The following is a 22,967-nucleotide window of genomic DNA, read 5'->3' on the forward strand; positions in this document are numbered from 1 at the left end:
TAGCTCTAGTCAATTTGATCAGTCTGCAAATAAATGGCTTTACATCTGTATGGAAAAAACCTTTTTATGACTTTAATTTTAAATGACTTTTTACTAGATAAGAAGGGATTCTCTTTGCCCTGCCTAGAGATGCCAGAGTTCAAATATGGAACTGTGCAATGTTCCTTCTCTGAAACATTCCTGTCTGGCTAGGGGTGCTAAGCATCTGGCAAACCATGTTCGCTCGCTCTCTCTAATACAGGGTGCTTTTCCACAATTAAAGGAACTTATAACAAATAAAGCATAACTTGAATCAACAAAAGAAACCCCAAAAACAAAATTCATGCAACAAAGACTCTACAAAACAATAAAAGTGACTAACACCTGCTAATTTACAACTTGCCCAACTATGCTCATTGACTTTAAACAGGAACAGGGGCATCTTATCTGAACTGTTGAAACAAATACATGGTGCAATACAGATCAGCTACTGAACTATATTTGATTTAGCAGATCACTAGTTTGCAAGGTCATTTGAGAAGCTTCTGACTGGCCACAGACTGCTGAACTAAATCATTGACTTTTCCCTAATCTAATAAGCAGGTTACACATCATCACTGTTGCAACTGACTGACTAAGTGTGTTGCATTACAAAAGGGCTGTAGAACATCTCTTAGCTAAGAAACTGTGGGTTTCTACTGATTTAAGCAAAGAAAGTGCAGCATCATTTTTCATCTCAGCTGGTCTCAAGAGGAAAGAACAATCCCACAAAAAAGGTGAGAAACTGAATTTTAAGCTTGGGTTGAGATGCTTTACAACCAATTAATGTGGACCTTTGCTTTTGCAAACCTTTCATTTCTTAGAAGGATGTTTGCTCTACAGCATGAAGCAGCAGAAATTTTGGTAGGAGAGTCCTCATGCACCCTGTTCTTGATCACTCTGTCCTGTCCCCCAATTGCTATTGCTAATGAACAAAAGGCACATTAAATATATTCACACCCTTACACTCACATCTATTTTGGCCCTCAGTGTATCAATGCTGATTTTGTTTTCCCACACTGTGTTCTTGCAGTTTGTATTCTTTCAGGCCTTTCAAGACACACAAAAACCTGGCATTACCATTGCTATTAAAGATCCTCGGCTATCAGGTGGTATAAAAATGAAACAAATAAGCCATTAACAGGGGCTTGCATCAGTGATGTAATGCTACTCTTCCCCATAATTCAGTATAAGCAGGATCACCTTAATACTATGGAGCTAATCTTTATGTTAAGAAAGAAAACAGTCAAGGTTTTTGTTGTTTCAGCATCTTTAGAGAAGAAAGAATATTCCCAAAGAATCTACAAAATGACAGTGCATTGTTCTGTGAGTGGGGGCAGAGCATTAATGGTCTTTTTAATACGAGGCTGCATACACTAAGAATAATGTAACAGATATGAATCAGGGACTTGCAGTACATGATGTTATGTTCAGGATGTCACAAGTAGCACACAGGTGCCTGCAAAGCCCAAGCAAGCATTTTTCACAGTATGGACCCCATACTGTATGGATCATCATATACCCTGTTGTTAGACAAGTAGATTTCATTTGTCTGGATTGAAAACTGTGGCTTTAGCATCCTAATTTAGTAAATGTGTGATTTTTATTTAAGAACTCAGCAGCCTAGACACCTAGATTTCCTTGTTTGGAAATAGCCACTTTTCCAACATTGTCAGCAAATAATGTCTAAGATAATTCCAACATTTTAGACTGGTTTTCCTTGATGGCACAATTAGGCGATGAAACAATGTTTACTGTCTCTATTCCCTCTTTCTAACCCACACCTGGGAAAATAGCTTGCAGTTGCAGTTGTTGCAGATTGTACATTAAGCAAAAGCACATAGATGTAACTGCAAGGAGGACAGATAAGGGCAAAGCTATGTGATTTGGCTGATATGGTTCCTTTATAGGCCACATCCAGACGATCTGTGTAAGATTCTCTAGCTAACAAATAAGCAGCGGCAGTAGGGGAAGAAAAATCAAAGTGACACTGCCACTGTAAACAACAGAATATTTTTCCAGCACTCACTATGTGACTTAGCTGTTGGAGAAATTGCATTTTTTCCCCCAGAAAATGTCTCTGTTGTAACAGTATGTGCTAAGTGAAACAGTAAGTGCTAAGGGAATTGTAGGACTTCCTTAGATTTATTGTATTTTTGTTTTGCTTGGCAGTACTATGCTTAAAACAAATAACCTTCCACATTTTTTACAACTCCTTAATTTGATAGAAAAGAAATTGCTTTAGAATATGAATTCAAAGGGGAATAAAATTTCTGAGAAAATCTCCTAAGTTGCTTTTGGGATTCTTGTTTTAGCTAATGAAACAGCTGAGGAATGTGCACAACTGTCTGTCTTTTGTTGTACCATCCTCTTTCCATGAGACACCAGTCTCCTCAGCAATCTGTTCTTTCTTACATTGGTTTTCAGCAGCAGTCCAGATGATACAATTGTAGGGGCTCCAATTATTCCAGAAACAGAAAAGAAATCCATGATCTCAGTTCTTCTGTCAGACGCAGCTTCCCTAGGATTATGCCCCAGTATCCCATGTTTCCTCCCAGTCTCTCTAGAGGGGCTGAGCCATATTCCCAGTTTGCACAAGATAGTTTCTGGGCCTCGTCCTTATCTCACTCCTCTGTCTCAAGTGGCAAGAAACAAGCAAAGTATTAGCTATACCTACTGCCTGAGTGGATGCCTACTTGTACTCAGCTGTTCTGAATTTTATTGCTGACATGCCCAAGACTAGCAATTTATCTATATATATGTCCAAGACTATATATAAAGGCCTTGATTGTTTCCCAGGTTAACATATCATGACAAGAGGGGCAAGGAAGCAGCTTTTGCTTCTATTTGTTTGTGTTATACCCTGCTACATCTTGCTGCATTTATCTCCCAACATTTCTCACTCTATCGGAACCTGATCCTGAAGCCTGATCCTCTTTGACTGCAATATAATCTTTCCATACAGAGCTCTTCCAAGAACAGAAACCCCAAGAAGATGCTGAGGTTTTTGATGCTCCTGCTCTTTGCTATCTTGGCAGTATCCATCAACGAAAACAGGCAAGAATGTCTGAAAGGGGTTGGTCACAAGCTCAGACCAACTCAAGAGAAAGACTTGAAGGAATGTTTTATATATAAAGAATGTAAGTGCTGATAATTCTGCACAAGGACATACATAAACCTATACAACCATTAGCTGTTACCAGCTATATTAATAAGACACACCAAAAGAATTACAATTAAGCTTATTTCTTACTATTTCTTTATATAAAAACCAATGCCTAATACCTTCTCTTTTTGACGCCAGCTGCAAAACATCCATGTTTTGGTTTTATCCTTATGAAACCTGTGAGTTTCAGCCCACACATGAATTTTATCACTTGCTATAGGCATGATTTTAGTTTTTTGCAATTAAGGGCAGATGATATCCTGAGGCTGTTTACACATCAGTGCTTTACTTGTAAGTGGGGTACAGTCCAATCTAGAATAAAAAAGGGAAGGGAATTATATTTAGACATGAAACTGTGCCACCCAATTCAACTTGAGCTCACATTCCTACATAACTGGTCTCCATATACTTTTTTAAACATAGGGATGATATGTGCATTGGAGAAGTGAAGCCATATCCTTTTCTATTTTTTTCTTTTAATCTGTATTGATATGAGAGGAATTAGCTTTCAGTGCAATCACAATTTTTTAATCTAGAGCAGGGGTCCTCAAACTTTTCCACCAGGGGGCCAGTTGAAAGGTGCTAGTGCTGGGCGCAGGCTGGAAAGGTGGTGCTGGTGGGGCGCCCAGACTGGCTAGGGGTTGGGGGCGGTGTGTGTGGGCATGTGCGCTGAGGCGGGGGGCAGGGCGTGCAGTGAGGTGAGGCGGGGGGCGGGCACCCACCACGAGGTGGGCGATGAGGCAGCAGCTTGCTCTCTTGGAGAGCGTTTTCTCTGAGCAAGCAAACCCCTGCCTCCCCGCACGTGGGGCGAGGTGGGTGGCGGCAGGCACGCATATGGCGGGTCCAAATGGGCATGGCGGGCCGGATCCGGCCGTAGTTTGCGGACCCATGATCTAGAGGCTTATTATGTATATAAATGAATGATACTACAGAGGGGTGCCTAGCCTCTAAAACAGAAAATATAATGACACAGTCCAGGCATGGGCATGTGGAAGTTGCATTGCTTATCTCTAGTGATTTCATGGACAATTTCCTGTAGGTGCTTGTGATCGATAGATCACAGCTGCAGTTTACGCATTACCTATGTTTTTAATGAGAATAGTAACTGTTTTTTCAAACAATAAAATATTGCAAATTATTTCTGGAAAATGTGGGACCTATATTTCTAGCTTTTTTCTTCATTACATATCATTTGAACAATTTTCTCAAGTGCAAAATATGCATTCAAGCAGTCTTCTCCAACCTATTGTGTTAGAGTGCAATTTCCCCACAGCCAATCTATGCTGTAGAGCCTTTTTCTAACTATGCATAGGATTGCACCCTGAATCATCCAAGGGGATAACATACTCATTTTAACAGCACACTTCCATAGCGAAATGGATGTGAAATCCTGCTGGTATGCAAACTACCTGCATTGCACTTTCTGCCTGACAAGAAATGCCATGTACATTTAAAAAAAACTTACAAATGGTGCTTTGGAGATGAAGTTAGAAAATAATGTAACAAGAAATAATGGTATATTTCTGGCAAACAGTAAGCAACTAGCCATATGAATGTACATGCTCAGAAATCCTCCATTCTGTGACATTTATGTATATGCCACTCACAGTGCAATCTTTTGTGTGTCCACTCAAAATTAAGTCTTATTCCGCTCAATGGGACTTAATTTCAGGTAAGTGTGCATAAAACCGCATACTCAATCTCATGTTCTGTAGACAAAGAGACGCCAGTCCAGTTAATTACTTAAGGTGAAATTATAACCTCAATATCAAAATTTAAATAGAAAAGTTTCATAAAGAATTCCTTCTGAAAATGTTCAATGCACAGTGTTTAATTTTGCACAAAACTGCAAGTGTACAAAACTGCAAGAAAAATAACAGTGAACTAAGATTGTACTTCTCATTTTGAACTTCATGACTATTGGGAGCTCTTGTAGTTCTGAGTCTTTAGAGCTCTAACAGTGTTTAAAAGTAAGCCTTGAAGTGTTCTTTGTTTTTAATTCCCCACAGCCTCTTGTTGCTATGCAGAAATTACAGAAGAACTAGCTCATTCACCAGTAATTAAAGTAAACACCACCTACTGGAACAGATGTGGAAATCTCAGTAACTTGTAAGTTACTCATTGCTTTCTCCTACCAGGGCATTCTATTTTTTTTCCAATTTAGTCCAAGGCTTCTTACAAACATCCACCAGCATAACTCAATAGAAAGCAGAGTATAAGGCTGTTTCTCTTCTCCTGGTATAGTTCATATGTCTTTAATACAAATATGCAAAAAGCATTCCACCCAAGCATTTGTGTGTGTCCTAGTGCAGTTTTTTTCTGACATCCCACAGAAAGCTAATACACAAACATTACTGTCTGTGCACTTTCTTTTTGCTGACTCCTTAACACAGTCCGGTACAACAGAACAAAAGGCTACTTACAGTTATTAATTAGGCTATGCAGTTTAAAAAAACTCACTACAGAAACATAGATTATATAGATGCAGGTAGACAGAGATCTTAAAATTATTTTCCTTTGTAGAACATGTGATTTACATTTTCAGGTGATGTTTAAGTAGTAGAATGGTGCTAAAACTAGAGACAACAGAAATAATTTTCAACTCATAAACCAAAGTCTCTCAGTCAGTTCTAATTACAGAATGTTAATGTGTTATACTACATCTTTCAATCCAGTAAACTCTTGATGGTTTACAATATATGATCATGATTCCGTACACAGCAGTTCATTCATTTCTTGGTCGCAGAAAGATGCTGAGGTCCTCTGATTTAAAGCCTCTCCCCAAGAATCAGGTGATGCTGCCACTATTCAGCGACACTAACAAAGACCTTGGAATACTGATGGAGCACTTTCATTTATTGACTTTAATGGGATTATGCTTCATGTTACAGTGTTGTCTCAAGCTACAACGTTGTGTCAAACTGGCCAAATAGTATGTGTAATTATGATTTGGTGGAATGTCTAGAATTCAGCCTTTTTTGACCCTGGGAGGCTATGCTGAAAGTGCAGGTGAAAGAAAAGGAAGAGAAATTCTAGAGAGGGATCCAGCCGAACTGCAATCACTGCACATTGATTTGGGGTCACTTTCTTTCTCCCTCATCACTGGTATGGTATTCACCAATCCACATCAATGCTGGCAGCAAAAAGTGAGGTTACATATACATTTAAATTATAGCCAAAAACTGTACAAAAATTGTTCCTGCTCCAGGTGACCCTGTCAGTTGCAGAAAGGTAGCTGAATGGCAGGGAGAAGGCCTTTTTAGAGGTAGTTCCCCAGCTGTAGAATGCAATCTTCCAAAAAGCTCACCTGGTACCTTCTTTCTGGTCATGCCAAAGAAATACCTTTATATTCAATTATATAGTGGAAACAGCTCCATCTACACACAACAGACAAGTATCAGCAGGCTCAGGGAATCCACAAGTTTTGCGGAATTATAATGTTTGAGGGTGGGAAAACCCAATGAGGATTTAACATGCTCAGTGACTACACAGTGGTGAATAGGAAGGGGAGAAGAAACTAGGGTGGGATGTTACAGGATACCCAAGCCAAACCTGAGCATGACTACAACACTCTTGTTCCAGACTAGCTAATTCTAAAAATAACTCCTCTTTGGGGACAGAGATGGAATGCAACATTTTGTCACAGGTCCCACTTGAATACAGTAATAGCAAACTCATTCTCCAAGTGCTGGAAATGGCACCATCAACACACGAGAGAAGTATCGGCAGACTTAGGATTGCAGTTATACATGAAAATCATTAGGAGAAAAACCCAAGGGGGAAGAACCCAATGAGAACTGGGCATGATCACTGCTCAGAAATTCTGATTGATGGTGCAAGGATGGAGTGGAATATCTTTAAAAATCATATGACTGGCTGGAACTCTGAACAGGAGGACTCTGGACTGTAGGGGTGCTTTCAAAGGAGAGCTCCAAGTGCACAGCTATTCCATCTTTTCTTCCTTTACAGATTGTTTGTGGACATGAACAAAATAGGAAGGCAGGGTAGAAATACACAGGAGGGTTTCCAAGCGGAAGATGGCAATATCTGGATTCCAGGAAAAGTTCTCTGAAGGAGGCAGGGCAACTGTATGAGAAAAACCTCTTTTGGAAAACGTAAGCATTTGTTGCAGGTCCTATTAATCTGAGGCTACTTCCAGATGAGGATCTTATTATACCATTGCTGTGCCTCATCTACAGAATTTTACCTCAGCCACTTGTCATCTTCCCATGTTTTGCCACTGTATCTTTTGTCTTTTTTTCTTACTGGAGAAAATCCATTAAGAAAAAAAGAAGGAGCAAGGAACCCTCCATCCACACCCTGATAATAAAAGGCTCAAAGTTAGATTGTCAATGCAGGAAATAGGACAGGAAGAAGAAATAGATTTGACACACAATTTTCCTCGGTACTGAGAAATGTAAATGCATGTGTTATGTTGTGACAACACAGGGGTTAAAGAAGAGGGTTTTTATTTGATAACCTACTTAAAATGCTGCATGCCAGGAAACATATGCAGACTGATGACATACAGGAAGCCACATGAAATGGTAGTACTTTTTCATGTAACCAGTGTCTGTTTCTCATATAACAGGTGCGAGAGTTATATGAAGAAGATGGAATGCTTTTACAGGTGTTCACCACATACTGCTCGCTGGGCACATAGCCAATATGCAGGTGCTATTCAGTCTGTCCCTATATGCCAAAGTTTCTGTGATGACTGGTAAGTTGGGCATTTCCTTGTTCGTTCTAATAACACAAATACAATGCATCCACTTCGTGCTGCCTTGTTCAAAAAGAAAATTCTGTTTGCAACTAAACTCACACTTCAACCTCTTTATTCTTAATGACCTGGGGAAAACTTTAATTTAGAACTGAAGAAATAGGATTCATTTTGCAAGTTTGCCTTTCTATTGTGTGTTTAGTCCACTAGTAACTAGTGGACAGAATGCAGCAGAGAGCAGCAAACTGTGACCAGTTCAGCTTTGATAAGCTACAACACTGTTGCCAATGGAACCTGCAACACCCCTTTTCAGGTGTTATCCTATTACAATTGTAATATTTCATAATCACACAGTGTGATCATGAAAGTGTGCAACAGCTACTCCAGAGTGCAAGGGCTACTCCATTCTCTTCCTTCACACCAAAAATAATAACTAAAATGGGCAACTCTGTTTTAAATACTTATCACAAATACAAAATAAATGTATATTGATTGAATCAAAATTGGTTGGGGTAGGTTACACATTCTGCCTAACAGTATGATCCTATGCATGTATACTCAGAAGCAGGTCCTGTTATGATCCATAGGGCTTACTCCCAGGTAAGCATGTATTGGACAGCAAACTATGAATTCTGCCTAGCTAAAAAAATCCTTCCTTATTTTAATATTAATCTTTGTGACAAAAATGGTGGACTGCTTTTGGCAAAACATTGAGTCAATCAAAGTCACTTATCACTAGAATTTCATTCGGCTTCTGATGTCCAGTTTATCTTACCCAAAGGTTGATTCACATGTCTAAAAAATAGTGCATAGCACATTCTTTACCATTCAGAGAGCGAGTGGGGGAGACCTACTTCCCCTTATTAATGATCCACCTTCCACAAGGAAGTTAACATGTCAGGAAGAATACTACTAGTATAGGCCAGTGATGGCAAACCTTTAAGTAAACCTTTTTTTGCCCAAACTGCAACCCAAAACCCACTTATTTATTACAAAGTGCTAACACTGCAATAAAACCTGAATATTGAGGTTTTAGCTTAGAAAAAACAACCCACAGCCAGTCCAAGCATATATATATATTGGCAGCGCACTGACCAGCTATGGAAAAGCTTGGACAAGTCGCAGTTAATGGGTCGCGGCTCATGATGTCATCGCCTGGCACTACTACTCCTTTCCGAGCATGCGCATGGCCCCTATGTGCACTGTTATCCAATGCTCAGCTGCTGGGGCGATGCTGGGGTGACTTGGCTTGCGTGCCAACAGAGAGGGCTCTGTGTGCCCACTGCAGTACGCATGCCATAGTTTCACCACCACTGCTATAGGCTAAACTACAATCCTGTGCACACCTAGCTGGAAAGAAGTCCCACTGAATGGAATAGTACTTACTCACTTTTGAGAAGATATGTGTAGGATTGGTATTTAAAAGTTCACCCCAATATGCTAGTTTTTGTGGACTTTTTGTGTTTTTTTATTTTTTTTAATACTGGGAAGATTTCAAACATGCAATTCCCTGCCTGCACCTTGAAGTGGTACAATGCTATAAAGAGTGGGCCATGATGTGTTTACTGTCCATTTGATTCTGCCACAAGACACTTCATCATGGGGACAGTTCTCAAACTGCCTATGTTTACAGACCTCATTGATTAGTTGTTATAGAAAAAGCAATACTTATAAATAACTGTTGAGACTAGGGATGAATCATGCATAGGAGATCTTTTCTATACAAGTTGTTTTCCCCTGCACACCCAGGCAATGAACTAGAGGTATGAATCATTAGGTATGGTATAGCATGCCATATAAGAATAGATTTTCCTCTTTGTGCATGTGAGAGTCCAAAGAGCTTTTTGTGCACTGGCCAACAGTCTGAGTTTACGGGAGGTTATCTGTACACAGGTTGCAAAGCATACAAAAGGTGATGAAACCAAAATAAACATTGACATTTCACTTCCAGTCACTGATCACCTTACTAAAGAACTGCAAGGGTCCTTTAGTAAGGACTACACTAAAGCTACTTCAGTTTACCAGGGAGGGATGTTGCTCTATTTATGCAAAAGATATTTGCTATTACTGGGGCAAAAGCTAAAGAATACAGTGCTGTTTCCACTAGGCTGAAACCATGATCTTCTGTCACATAAAAGAACTGCAGGAATCAGAAAGATGAAGTATGCAAGGAAATGGCCCTTTTAAAAAGTGTTGTTGTTTTCCGCCCATTCAAGAAGTTACAAGCAACTGCAAACTAGCAGAATTTTTTAAAAAAAGGTGGGGGGGACTTGACAGCTCCTCCTGCCCTCTCACAAACAGTTATGAAGAAGGGGAAAGAAACAGGCAGGCTGGTTGCTTACTGCTGTCCTCCCATCTTTCATGGGATGAAGCCAGCAGGATCAGTACCTCCTTTCTCCTCTACTCAGAAGTAGTTCCTGAAAACAAGTGCAACCCTTCCCCCATGCTGACTTTCCTGCGATCAAGTTCAATGGAACACAATGTGCCTCTGACTAAATACATTGAAGATAATGCATGGGGGGGGGGGAATGTGATTTACTCTGGAGTAAGTGCCATTGAAAATAATGTGATTCACTTCTGAGTAGACATGAATATGGGCGCTTTAGCTAGTGGGTCTGGAGAGGAGAGGGCAGGGTTTAGGGCAGATGGTAAAGCAGCATTACATTTACTTTCCAGTTCACTGGGCAAGTTAGAGAAATAAGCAGAGAGAAGGTGGAGGAGGGAGGGAGGAGTATGTGGAAAAGCAATTGGAGGCTGATGAGCTTATTTCCTTCCTAAAGTAGCTGCTTTGTCAAAATCTGATGTGACACTTCCTCTTGCAGTACCACTACCCTGAGCCCAGCAAGGCCACCCCCTCCCCACAATATTGCAAGTTTAGCACACACTGAAGTATGTACCTTGGAAAAAACTCAATATATAAAAATGTTGCAATATATCTGGTCTGTAGAAATTCGGGATACAATGGCAGAAAGGACATGAAGAGGACAGTTTAGCATGTACATCATGTGGCATGCCAGTAAGTCAGGTATTATAATGTCAGTAAAAATGCATAGTTTGACACTCCTAGCTCCCAGCGGGAACAAGTAACTCCTAGAAATAACATAGCGCTACACCTAAATCCCAGCTGCACAAAGACTTACTTGGTATTTTGTGCATCTTTCATTTTAAGATGATGAGTCATGATAAAAAGGATTCTAAAGAGTATAATGAACATCCTAGTGCCATAGGTAGAAATTCCTTTATTTCCTAACACTACAATGTCATAGATACAATGACAAATGTCCATATTGTGTGGCCACAACTCAGAAAATCACACAAGCTCCACATGCTGATTGTTGTTTTCTGTTTCTTGGAAAGAAGCAGGTGGTGATATTCAAAGAATAAACCCAAAAATCCCAGTGGGCATGGCTTGCTTGATATCTATTTGTGGGGGATTATTTTAGTCACATTTTACCTTCATACCAAATGGTAAAACAAGTGTAATCCCTCCCAATATACAGTGTGGATATGCTGACAATTCCCTGAGTGACCCTGTTCATCTGCATGCACAAAATATGACTCTGACTGGACATGCCACCCTATTAATACTTCTTGAGGAGCATTTTGAAAAGAAAGTGAGGAATAGTGAACAGGACCCCTACCCCCTAAAACAGTTTGCCATCAAATTCTGTAGCCCCACATGCCTCTTCTCCACACTACTTTCCCTTCTAGGTTGGCAACAATATGGGTGGGATGGGGGGGGAAAGTAGTACTCCTCAAGGGGCTGCATTAATTAAGGCTCTGGTTGCCAACCCGAAGCCTGGGCATTAAATATTATTTCCATAAAAAAATGGTCTGCTTATGGGCAACTGTTTTATTTGCATTGTTTCTTCAAGTAGAAGCTGAAAGGGAATGCACACAAGAATCTATTTATGGTGCTACATGGCTTGTATAGATATCACATCCTTTCCTCTTATCTGGCAGGCACACTTGCTTCAAAAGCTCCTGCATCTATTCTTTGTGAAGTATTTTCACAAAGGGAACAGGGACTTGATTTTAAGGGGTTTAAGGAACCTTGCCTCAAGCTGTTTTCTTTTACTTGGAATACCTTGCTCCTAAAGCTCATCTTTCAGCACATGCATGATGGAGTTTAAAGAGGCCTTGGGGCAGCTTCCCTTTCCAGACCACCTTCCAAAGCATCCTTGGGGAATGACAGAGGAAGTTGTGAACTTGACACATTTAATAATTCGGAACACTAACATACAGTTTTATTTTAAATGAATGATCTGTGTTGAAGCAACCCATCTCTCTAGATGGGTTCACATGTCACACTAACTCACTCTGTAGAACAACCCACAGAAGACTCAACAGATGATTGGCATTATCATTGCTCCATCCCCCTCAGTCCTCCCGGCTCTGGTGCATACTCCAGTGTCCTTTGCAGTTAACCCACCTTGTTTGATCGCTGCTCTTATTTGTTCATGACCGTTTTTTCCCCTGGAGCCTCAAAAATGCACAACTGGGGTCATATTTTTTCTAACCCTTAAATTACCCAATCCTTGTGCAATGCAATGGTGTGAACAGTAGAGAAATGAGAAGGAAGCAAGCAAGCAAGCCAGCTGCTGAAAATGACTGTGCAGAATGAAGCCCACTTCTACCAATAATTCTTCCACTGGGTTCTTAATGGGAGTTGGGCCTTCTTCCCTATCAGCTTATTTTGGGTACTACAGCATTTTCCACCCTAAACAAATCAATGAAGTGATTTCTCCATTCCCTCTGTTTCCCTGACTCAGTTCTTTGTATGTTTGTTTTGCTGCTTCCTCGCTGTGTCCCCACCCCACCCTCTGTGTGTGGGTGTTTAGAGAGAGAAAAAGGGAGGAGCACCCCCGACAGTTTATAACTTGCTTCCATTTTGTGGAACCAGCATTCTACTTATACTGTAATTTTTCATGACCAAGCAGGAATCAAACTATAGAAAAGCCTCTATACTGTATAGTCTAGAGCAGGGGTCTCAAACTCGTGGCCCGCAGGCCAATTGAGGCCCATGGGACAATATTTTGTGACCCCCACTTGATATCAAAGTTTAGTGATAGTGCGGCCCGCGTGTTTTTCTCACACGCACCTGTGTGAGTTGTTACCCTGGGCGCAATGTTCTCTGTAAGCTGTGCGCCGGAATTTGATCACAGGTTTGCAGATTTCAAGACACACAGAGCCACTTTTCAAAATTTTGCTGACCCCTTCTCCTTTGATGTGGAAGATGCCCCCTCTGTGCTTCAAATGGAGCTAATTGACCTGCAGTGCAATTCTGAACTCAAAGCCAAGTTCAGGGAGGTGAGTGGAAAAGCAGACAAGCTTGGACAATTTTTGAGAAAATTGCCCCTTACCTTCCCTGAGCTTTCCAGGATGTTCAAGCGGACCATGTGCCTTTTTGGGAGCACCTATCTGTGTGAAAAGCTCTTCTCCACCATGAACTTTAATAAGTCAAAGTACAGGTCCAAACTTACTGATGAGCATCTTCAAGCCATACTGAGGGTCTCAGTTGCTTCCTCCCTCAAGCCAAATGTGGCTCAGCTGTGTAAGAGGAAGCACTGTCAGGTCTCTGGCAGCAAGGAGTAGGAGGAAGTAAGAGAAGCCTATGTTCTGAAGAACTGTTCATGTTCTGAATTATTATTAGTAAAGATTGAGAAGACTGGATCAGTTGTACTTTTTTGGAATACTTGAAATCCTTTTTTTGTGGAATACTTGATGCGGCCCAGCCTCACCCAGACTCTACTTCCAGCGGCCCCCAGGTAAGTTGAGTTTGAGACCCCTGGTCTAGAGCATGTTTAACAACAGATTATTCTCAATAATTTTTCTAAAGTGCAAAACACCTCATGATGACCTCCATTAATAGTGGAATCTTTTCTTTGATCCAGCCTCCTCCAGGCTAGTACCTTCCAGCTATTTTCAGTTCCCGTCAGTCCCAACCAATATAACCAATGGCTAGGAATGCTGAGAGTTACAGTTCAAAACATTTGGAGGGTGGCAGATTAGGAAAGACTGCATCTATAGGTCTCCTAAAGTAGATATTTATGGCAACTGATCTCTTTACAGTCATTTTTTTCTAAACTGTTATACTAACCGACCTACTGATACCATCTAGTCTAAGACTTGATTCTTTCAATATGACTGAGATACATGATACTTTGATCCTAACCTGTTGACAAAAGAAACTAGGTCAGACTGATAAAAGGTTGCTTCTGTTTGCTAGAGCAAAGATGGACAAGACACACATTAATTAGGCAAACGATAAAGAGAAAAAAACAAAATTGCAGGAGTAAGGATGGCCTGGACTAATTTTTTAATTCATATCTGAGGCAATGGGTAGGATTCAGATTTAATCTTATTTAGAGTCGTAGTACAATTTAAATACATGGGGCTTAACTCAAGACCTTTTGAAATGACATATTCTAGAGACCTTTTGAAATGGCATATTCTAGGTATGACTAAGTCTGGACACAACTCAATATGTCTATTATAGAATAAATTTACTTTGAAACACCAACAAATCATGGCTTGAAGGAATATATTCATCCCTTTTCATTGACCAATGCACATACTTGCTACAATTAAATGGTGTTAGACCCATTTTTCTTTCTGATGTGAATATCCTATTTTCATAGTAATGATGCATTATATACATAATGGTCAAAGCAACACACTACCTTTCTTTTTGTTTGAATGTATCCTAGGCACATTCCTTGCAAGAACTCATGTTTTGAAGTCTAATTTGTGCATACCTGTTTTTCTTTATGTATATACTGGCAGAAAATAAGGCCAGAGGAATTGTTACTGAGTCACAGTGTGGATTTGTAGGAGGTGTCTCCATTATGCCAAATAAAGTAACCATCTTGGAGCCCACAAAATGGAAATATTATCAGCAAGACCTGCCTGCCTTCCTCAGTGTTGTATTGAGAGGAAGGAAACAAAAGTACAAGCTAAGCAGTCATTGGTGCTTTGTTTCTTCACCTTGTAGGTACGAAGCTTGTAAAAATGATCTCACTTGTGTCAGCAACTGGTTGATGGACTGGAAAATTGATGCAAATGGAGAAAACCACTGTAAGAATGAGTGCATCTCCTACAGTGAGGTAGTGTATCATAAACTACCCATGAATCATAGAGAATATACCTATGTTAAAGAGTCAGAAGACTGCATATAATTCTGCCTTCAACTCATGCTGGTGTGCAAATTCATTGAAAGGCAACTTTTCTCGGTCCTCTGGCACATTTGACATTTTGAAAAAGTGTCTCCGTTACCAGTACAAATTTTTTTTTAAGTTTTATTTGAGATTATCCTAAAAAAACAAAAAGAAAACTACAAACAACATCCAACATCAAAAACATCGAGCCCGCTGGGTCAGCCCCCACACCCTTCTTTTTCCATTTATGATAACTTAAAAAACATATTTAAATCTATGCCAAGTCCCGTTTCTCTAGCCAATAATAAAAAAAAGTCCCAAGTTTGATAGAAGTCAGTATCTTCTTTCTCCTTCAATGATAAAGGTGTGTTGGTGTGTTGAAAGCACCCTTCTTTTATAGATTCTAACCTCCTGGGTTATTCTGAATTCTCACTTTTCTTGTCCCCTCCCAGCCATTTTTATTGCTTAGAATTATTGTCTACATCTGTTGAAATCTGTCGAGTGATATTGCTCTATTAACTTTAATATTTTATTTCTATTGCATTACATTATATGAATATCATGCCTTTTTCTGCAAGGAAGCCAGGGCAGTTTACTTAATCTCCTCCTCTCCATTTTATCCTCCCAATATTCCTGCAAGGTGAGGTGAGGTAAGATGGAGACACAGTGACTGGCACAAAATCATATAAGGGCACTTCATAGCTCAGGGACAAGAATCTGAGTCCCAGCCAAACACTCTGACCATTACACCATACTGCTTCACCTGTTGCCCCAAGAGTCCTTGGTGAGGGTTGGACTTCCCCACTAACTGTAGAAGATCCTTTTCCCTGTCTGTCAAAATCTATGTAGTGATCTCACTCCATTAATTTTAACTGAACCACTGAAAAGCTATGTGAATAGGGTCCAATGAGAGGGGATAAGCCCACTCACTCCCAAGGACCTTGTTGCTCATGACCAGTGGTCTTCCCTGCTGCACTTTAAAAACATTTCTTTTTAAAGCAGGGCATCCTTTTCCCTATCACGTTAAGGTCAGTGGAGTGAGACTGCTGCATTGCCTTTAATAAAAGGAAGGAATGCTGATCACAGCCATCACATCACATTAGCAGGTGCTATATTGCTGAATCCTGTTCTGATCAAACAAATCTTCCTTAGTAACTCTTGTACATGGCACCTTAATAAATAATAATTAACAGTATATGCAAAGTAGTTTAATTACATTTTTAAATGTGAAGCCAATTAGCCAAATGCTAAACCAGGTAAGGAACTGAGATAATATATTTTGATAATATTGAGAATATATTAATCTAAAACTGTGTTTTGAACACTTCTGAAACCGAGTCACACCTTTTTCCTGAATTGAAACCGCATAGTTATTTCAAGGTGTGTAAGAGAATCCTACCTCACATGTTTGTCCATGTCACTGTTCTAAGCAAACTTTTTTCAGTCAAAAGGCTTCAGATCAGTGATTTGTTCAGACAAAGCAGCAAACTTTTGCTGAAGGTAAGTAATTCTGCTTTTTCTCTGCACTGGAAATGATTGACTGATTCAGGAACATTTGATACAGGGACACAAAATAATTATCCATCCCAGGGAGGCAAAAAAGAGTAGTGAATCATACAAAGATGCATGAAGGAAGCCGTTTCTATACATGAGCATTCTTTCTGTATATTTTTCAGAGCCTAGTCATGTGCTCTGTTGGGAATCAGTGGTCTGGATTAAAGAATTTGGGTTTCTTTCATAGTGGTGACATTTAAATCCCGCCTTTCCTCTAAGGAGCTGCAGGCATTGCGCATGGTTCTTCCCTATTTTTATCCTTACAACAACTTTGCAAAGTAGGTTTGGCTGAGAGGCAGTTGCACAGTGTGTTGCAAGACTGAGTCACATCTGAACTTGGGTTCAATACAGTTAAGTAATTCTAGACTCTGGATGCAATAATTTTGCATTAGATGATGATGTGCACAGCTTCACTCACTTCAATAAGCAGTGAGCCATCTCTGCTGTTTTTGTGGGCTCTTGTTCATTCTGCCAAGTAGAGGTCCTGAACATCTGCCTTGATGTCCTGCCTTGATGGTACCATTGCATGCATCACACTGGTCCCAGTATGATGCTAACCACTATGCTATCATGGAACTCTGATAAAAATCTGGAATTCTGTTCAGGAAGTTATCAATGGTCCATAATTCATTGGCTTTGCCATTTTGCTGTCTGTTAATCAAGCCATTTTCAGGTGCTCCCCAAATACTTCTTGGATTGCGTGACTACATTTGGCAAGACAAAAAGAAAGTCATAGCTCAGTTGCAGAACACATGCTATGTGTGCATAAGGTCTTTGGTTCAATCCCTGGTATATCTAGTAAAAGGGATCGGGTGATGGGTGGTGGCGAAGAACTTCTGTCAAGTTGCCTTGGAAAGCCATTGTCAGTCAGAATGGAAAATGCTGGGCTAGACTGACCTACAGATTGAGTTAGTACAAGGCAGCTTTCTGGGCTCCTGAGAAAGGAAACTGAGATTTCTGTTTGAGCTGCTCATGCAGGTGAAAATAAAAGTGGTTTAGTCCAAATGGGATAGAGTGAGATAACACAGTGAAGACAGAGGATTTTCTTCTTTGTTTCTTATACTTTTAGTCCTTATAGTAAGGCAATCAGCAGCTTTCTGCTGATGACTGAAAAGGCTAGCTGTATCCTGAGTGAGCTGTTATCGCTGTGAAATCTTCAATCTGTCATCTGTCGTCATAATCCTGCCAAATCTTATCCTGCCCTAGACCTTGTTTTTCAAAGCAACCTGGTACAAAGATCCAGGATAGAAAGAAAACATGGCCCAGCTTGTAAAGCTTATCTGACAGCAAGAATGGGCCTGGCTCCTTCTAAGCTTGGCAAGCCAAGTGTTGTAAACTTTACCATCTTTGTCTCTCTGATTTCTAGATGTATGTTAATGGGACTGACATGTGTGAGAAAATGTGGGGGGAGTCACTGAAGGTGAGCAACTCCCCATGCCTCTGCCTACGGCTGAATGAAATGGATAATGCAGTAATCAAGCTGATGGAAGCGAATAGCAGGAATAGCAGTAGTGGAAGAAGCGATAAGGAACAAGACTGTCACCCCAAGATGGAGCTAAAGCAGAGAGAGGAAGTGGAAGCACACTAAGAGTGTGACAACACACCAAGTACTATGGTTTTATGGAGAGAAGCATTGTTACCTATTTGCTAAGATAACATCTGGTATCCTATCTTTCCACTGAAAATAGTGTTCAGCTTGGTTAACAACAGAAATGTAGTAAACTTACACTGAATGGTAGTCTATTAAGTGTACAATAACATTGAATCTAAACAAACAATGTACATAATTTAAAAATAGTTTATTGCTAAAAATGATAACCATCATCTGAGCCTTCAGCAAGTCATAATCTTTTTTCTCATGGAGGGTCTTGCCTCGATGCTGATGACTACTGACAGATCAGGGTGGCGGCTGCTGAAGGCTGGGCTGGCTGTGGCAATTTCTTAACATAAGACAACAATGAAGTTTGCCGCATTGGTTGATTCTTCCTTTCAAAAAGTTTTCACTGTAGGGTGTTATGCTGTTTGATAGCACTGCACCCACAGTAGAACTTCCAAAATTGGAATCAATCCTTTCAAAGCCTGCCATTGCTTTATCAACTAAGTTTATGTAATATTCTAAATCCTTTGTTGCAATTTCAACAATCTTCACAGCATCTTCACCAGGGGTAGATTCCATCTCAAGAAACCACTTTCTTTGCGCATCCATAAGAACTAATGCCTCAGCCATTAAAGTTTTATCATGAGCTTGCACCAATTCAGTCACATCTTCAGGTTCCACTTCGAATTCTAGTTTTCTTACTGTTTCCATATCAGCAATAAGGCTGTTTTGCTTTCTTATCATCCATGTGTTCACTTTTAATTTTCTTCAAGGACTTTTTCCTTTGCATTCATAACTTGGCTGTTAGGCACAAGAGGCCTAGCTTCAGCCTGTTTCGGCTTTTGACACACCTTCCTCACTAAGTTTAATCATTTCTAGTTTTTGTTTTAAAGTGAGAGACATGTGACTTTCAATTGAACACATAGAGGCCATTGTAGGGTTATTAATTGGTCTGATTTCAATTATGTCTCAGGGAATAGGGGGGCCTGAAGAGTGGGGGAGAGATGGGGGAACAGCTGGTTGGTGGATCAGTCAGAACACATACAATATTTATTAAGTTGGCTGTTCTTTAGTGTCTCTCCCAATGCCCAAGATGATTTGGTTCTCAGTCACTGCCTGACTAATCTCACTTGCTAATCTTGACTTTTCAAAGTCACCTGCCAACTCCTCCTGTTTATCTCTCATTCTGAACTTGAACTGTCTGGTTGTTAATGCAATATTGTGAGAAAGTTGGACCCCATCTCCACTGGCAGATTAATTAATTAATTTCTATACCACCCACCACCCGACGCTGAAGGTTTCAGAAGGATTAAAAAGTTTACTCACTATGTTGTGGGATTTGGTAGAGCCTGATAAAGGAATTGCTTAAACGTGGACTTTGAAATAAAGCAGTTGGTAAAGTTGCCACAAATGTTAATCATGAAAAGGAGAAAGGAGGGGCATGTGTACATACAATTTCCTCATTGCTATGATTACTCTCCAAAATGCCTCTACAGCTGTTATACTGTCAGACCACACCCCATTAACTCTCAGCCCTGCTTGTGTCCCTGGATTACATTGTGCCTGTAGAAATGGAAACACACTGAAATCTTGGCAGAGTGAGCCTTTGGTTCTCTTCTCACTCGTACAGCTGCAATGAATTCATTACACAGACTTGTTAGGTAATTCTCTTGCTAAAGAATTTTTCTTCTCAATAAGATGATCATTCTCAAGGGCACAATATAACAGTGAAATCTAACAATACATGTTCAGGATGTTTACCCATAAAATAAGCAGGCATACTGGATTCTCTCCAGATTTAGGATTTAAATACAGAACAAAGGATTAGTGGTGCCTGATCTTTGGTGGCACTAGTGGCACTCTCCTCCCATTATGCATCCCAGAAGTGTGATAATCTTAGCCGGGGTGAGGACTGCGGAATGAAACCTTGACAACATGGACACAAATGGATAACACAACCTTTTAATGTTTGATAAATTGCTCCCTTTCAGGGGACAATTATTGAATGAGGCTTTTGAAATCATAAATACTAAGGCAAAGGGGAGTTGCCAAAAGTTGCAAATGAAACAGAACAGTTCAAGCAAAAAGAATGAAATATTATACCACTCAGCACCACAATATCTGACAAAGTACCTCTCCAAGTCTAAATCTACTCATGTACAATGAACATCATCTGAGGCCCCTCTCCATGTGCCCCTCTCAGGGAGGTTCAAAGGATGTCAAGAAGGGAGAGGAAGTTCTTGGTGGTAGCCCCTGCTTATGGAATGCTTTCCCCAGTGAGGTCTGACTGGCACCAACACTGTGATCTTGTGACACCAAGTTAAGACCTGCCTCTATTTCTAGGCATTTGACGGGATAGGACAGTGTTTTTAACAAATCTGGTAATTGCTTACATGTTAATATTGCTTTACTTTTTGTATGGATACATTTTATAATATGTTATTATACTGTACTTTTAAGGTTTTAATTTTTGTGAACCACCATGAGAACTTTGGCTGTTGGACAATTTGAAATGTAATAAAATGCTAGAAAAGAATAACAGATAATAAAGAGCAGGGGTTGAAACCTAGGTCTCTCCAGCCAAAGTCCAATATCCTAAAACTTTTACTACCTTTATATATAATATTCTAGCCAGCTCATCCTAGTAAGTAAGTACCACACACACAAATGTACAGATATGGAAACATACAAAGCCACCTGCATTTTTTTTTTACTCTTCTTGGGGATACGGCTATGGAGACTGTCATGATGACTGCCTCCACAAAGTCTGCTTTATAAAAATGCAACAGAAATATTCTGTCAGTCTTCTGGTATGTCTTTGTACTGGTGAGTTGCAGCAATCTTATTCCATGAACTCAAAACACAAGACTACACTTGCTCACTCTCTCACATGCACACGTACATGCACTTTCTGTTCTCCATAAAGTTGTTCCTACCATTCTATCAATTACACTACAGCTAACATGTGAAACAATATTTGATTTATGAAATCTGCCACAACCATTTTTTCAACTTCTTTGTAATAAGAACAACTATTATGGCATGCAACTGCCATGAGTATTAAATTACTTGAAAGCACCACTATATTTTAAGATATGGGGCAGCTGTGCCCCCTGCTGGAAGTATCTACCTATCATATTACCTCAGGAACTGATAGGGATTTTTGCCTGCTGAGATAATTTTGCAGTCTTATAAAACCTCTTTGTAATATGGAGCTACATTGCAAAATACTCCAAGTAACAGTCAAGTCTCAGAGTTGTATTTAGGCTTTACCTAAATAGGGCAGTATGCATTTCAAAGGGTTGTAACCATTTATATCACAAAAATATAACTGCAATATACTGCAAAACTATCACTGAGAGTCAGTGTTGTGTAGTGGTTAAGATTGCAGGACTAGGACTCAGGTGATCTGGGTTCTAGTTTCCACTCAACCATAAAACCAAATGGGTGACTTTGGGTCAGTCATAGACTCTCAGCCCAACCCATTTCACAGGGTTGTTGTGGGGTAAGATTGAGAACAGAAGAGTATAGGCCTCTTTGAGTACTTTAAAAAAGAAAAAAAAGTGGGACATAAATCTAATAAATCAATAAAGCAGCTAAATGCTTTGCTTTAAATTCCTATCATAATTGTTTGCAGAGATATCAGTGAAAAAATAATGTTTTTATTAATTTACCCATTATTTAAATACTTATAATCTGCTTTTCTGGACATCAAGGTGGCAACCAAAATACAGGTGTAAAAATACAAAATTATAAGTATAGTATATTAAAATGATGCTTCAGCCAATATAAAAAAAACACAGTATCAACAAAACAGCAGCATGGCCAATAAAACTTACCAGTGACAAACTGTTTGAAACTGGAGGAACAACAATTTGAAAGTGTTTTCAGTACACAGGAGCGCATTTCTGCATCTTGGTAGAGCAGAAATGTAAGGTAAACATAAACCATATTTGGGGTTGGGTGAGAGCACAAAATTTGAACAACAACAGATCCCATCCGATTGGTAGGTTTACACATGGTGTACTGGTGGGAGACAAACATGTGGTGCATAAAGCATGGGCTTACTCATGGCGCAGCACACGGCATGCCAAGTTTAAATTTACATTTCTGCTAGAAATATTTTAATTTTTATTTAAAGTATTATTTCTATTTTTGCTGGTTTTTTGAGTTCCAGTTAACGGAGAGTCTACAGTATTTATGACTATATCAACGTAAATCAAAGTTTCACTATCTTTCAGCAGCCTAGTACGCTAACCCATATGTTTCTAGTGATTTCTTGAATATTGTTGATAAATATGATGCATTCTAATGAAATTATATGAAAAATTGCCTATCTCAAATATTAAGACCCCAACCAGACATATCTGGGGACAGGAAGGTAGAATTATGAGGTAGAGCTGGTGACTGAAACACTGACTGTAGTCAACATTTTCCCTACTACTGCTGCACAGTGATCTAGGAAAAACTAAACTCACAGTTAGGTAAAACTTAACAGAATATCAATTACTGGGTCACCAGTGAGTCTATTAAGCTTGTACCAGGCCAAATGTCCAACAGGTTTGCCTTGCTTAACAAATTTCACAACCTAATAGGTTATCTATGATAGCAAATTCAGTAGTTTCATACATATTCTGGTAAATTTGTTCCTTGGAATAAACTCAGCTCCCTAGAACTGGCTGTGGCCTGGCATAAAAAATGTTTGCTGAACAACAGTCTTTATTGAAAACCGACCTGTTACAAAATTTCAACCCT

General features: G+C 39.7%; 1 protein-coding gene and 1 pseudogene across 1 annotated transcript; one reads left to right on the forward strand and one right to left on the reverse strand.

Moving 5' to 3' along the window:
- Nucleotides 1-615: 615 nt before the first annotated feature.
- LOC123029101 (riboflavin-binding protein-like) lies at nt 616-18,353 on the forward strand. Its single transcript, XM_044441695.1, has 6 exons — nt 616-755; nt 2,984-3,158; nt 5,194-5,293; nt 7,776-7,904; nt 14,899-15,010; nt 17,982-18,353. Exons 2-6 carry the CDS (start codon nt 3,014-3,016, stop codon nt 18,201-18,203), a joined length of 708 nt encoding a protein of 235 aa, XP_044297630.1. The 5' UTR covers nt 616-755; nt 2,984-3,013; the 3' UTR covers nt 18,204-18,353.
- A 91-nt stretch (nt 18,354-18,444) lies between these two features.
- LOC123029107 lies at nt 18,445-19,072 on the reverse strand (annotated as a pseudogene).
- Between the last annotated feature and the right edge of the window lie 3,895 nt (nt 19,073-22,967).

Source organism: Varanus komodoensis, unplaced genomic scaffold (assembly GCF_004798865.1).
Source record: "Varanus komodoensis strain SLA01 unplaced genomic scaffold, ASM479886v1 scaffold1, whole genome shotgun sequence".
NCBI classification, from domain to species: domain Eukaryota; kingdom Metazoa; phylum Chordata; class Lepidosauria; order Squamata; family Varanidae; genus Varanus; species Varanus komodoensis.

What these genes read in the sequence shown, in the direction of transcription:
- LOC123029101 (XM_044441695.1), top strand. Translation starts at nt 3,014, where the DNA reads ATGCTGAGGTTTTTGATGCTCCTGCTCTTTGCTATCTTGGCAGTATCC. An exon ending in ATGTTTTATATATAAAGAAT is followed by an intron (nt 3,159 to 5,193) that starts GTAAGTGCTGAT and finishes AATTCCCCACAG; the next exon opens with CCTCTTGTTGCTATGCAGAA. An exon ending in CAAAGTTTCTGTGATGACTG is followed by an intron (nt 7,905 to 14,898) that starts GTAAGTTGGGCA and finishes TTCACCTTGTAG; the next exon opens with GTACGAAGCTTGTAAAAATG.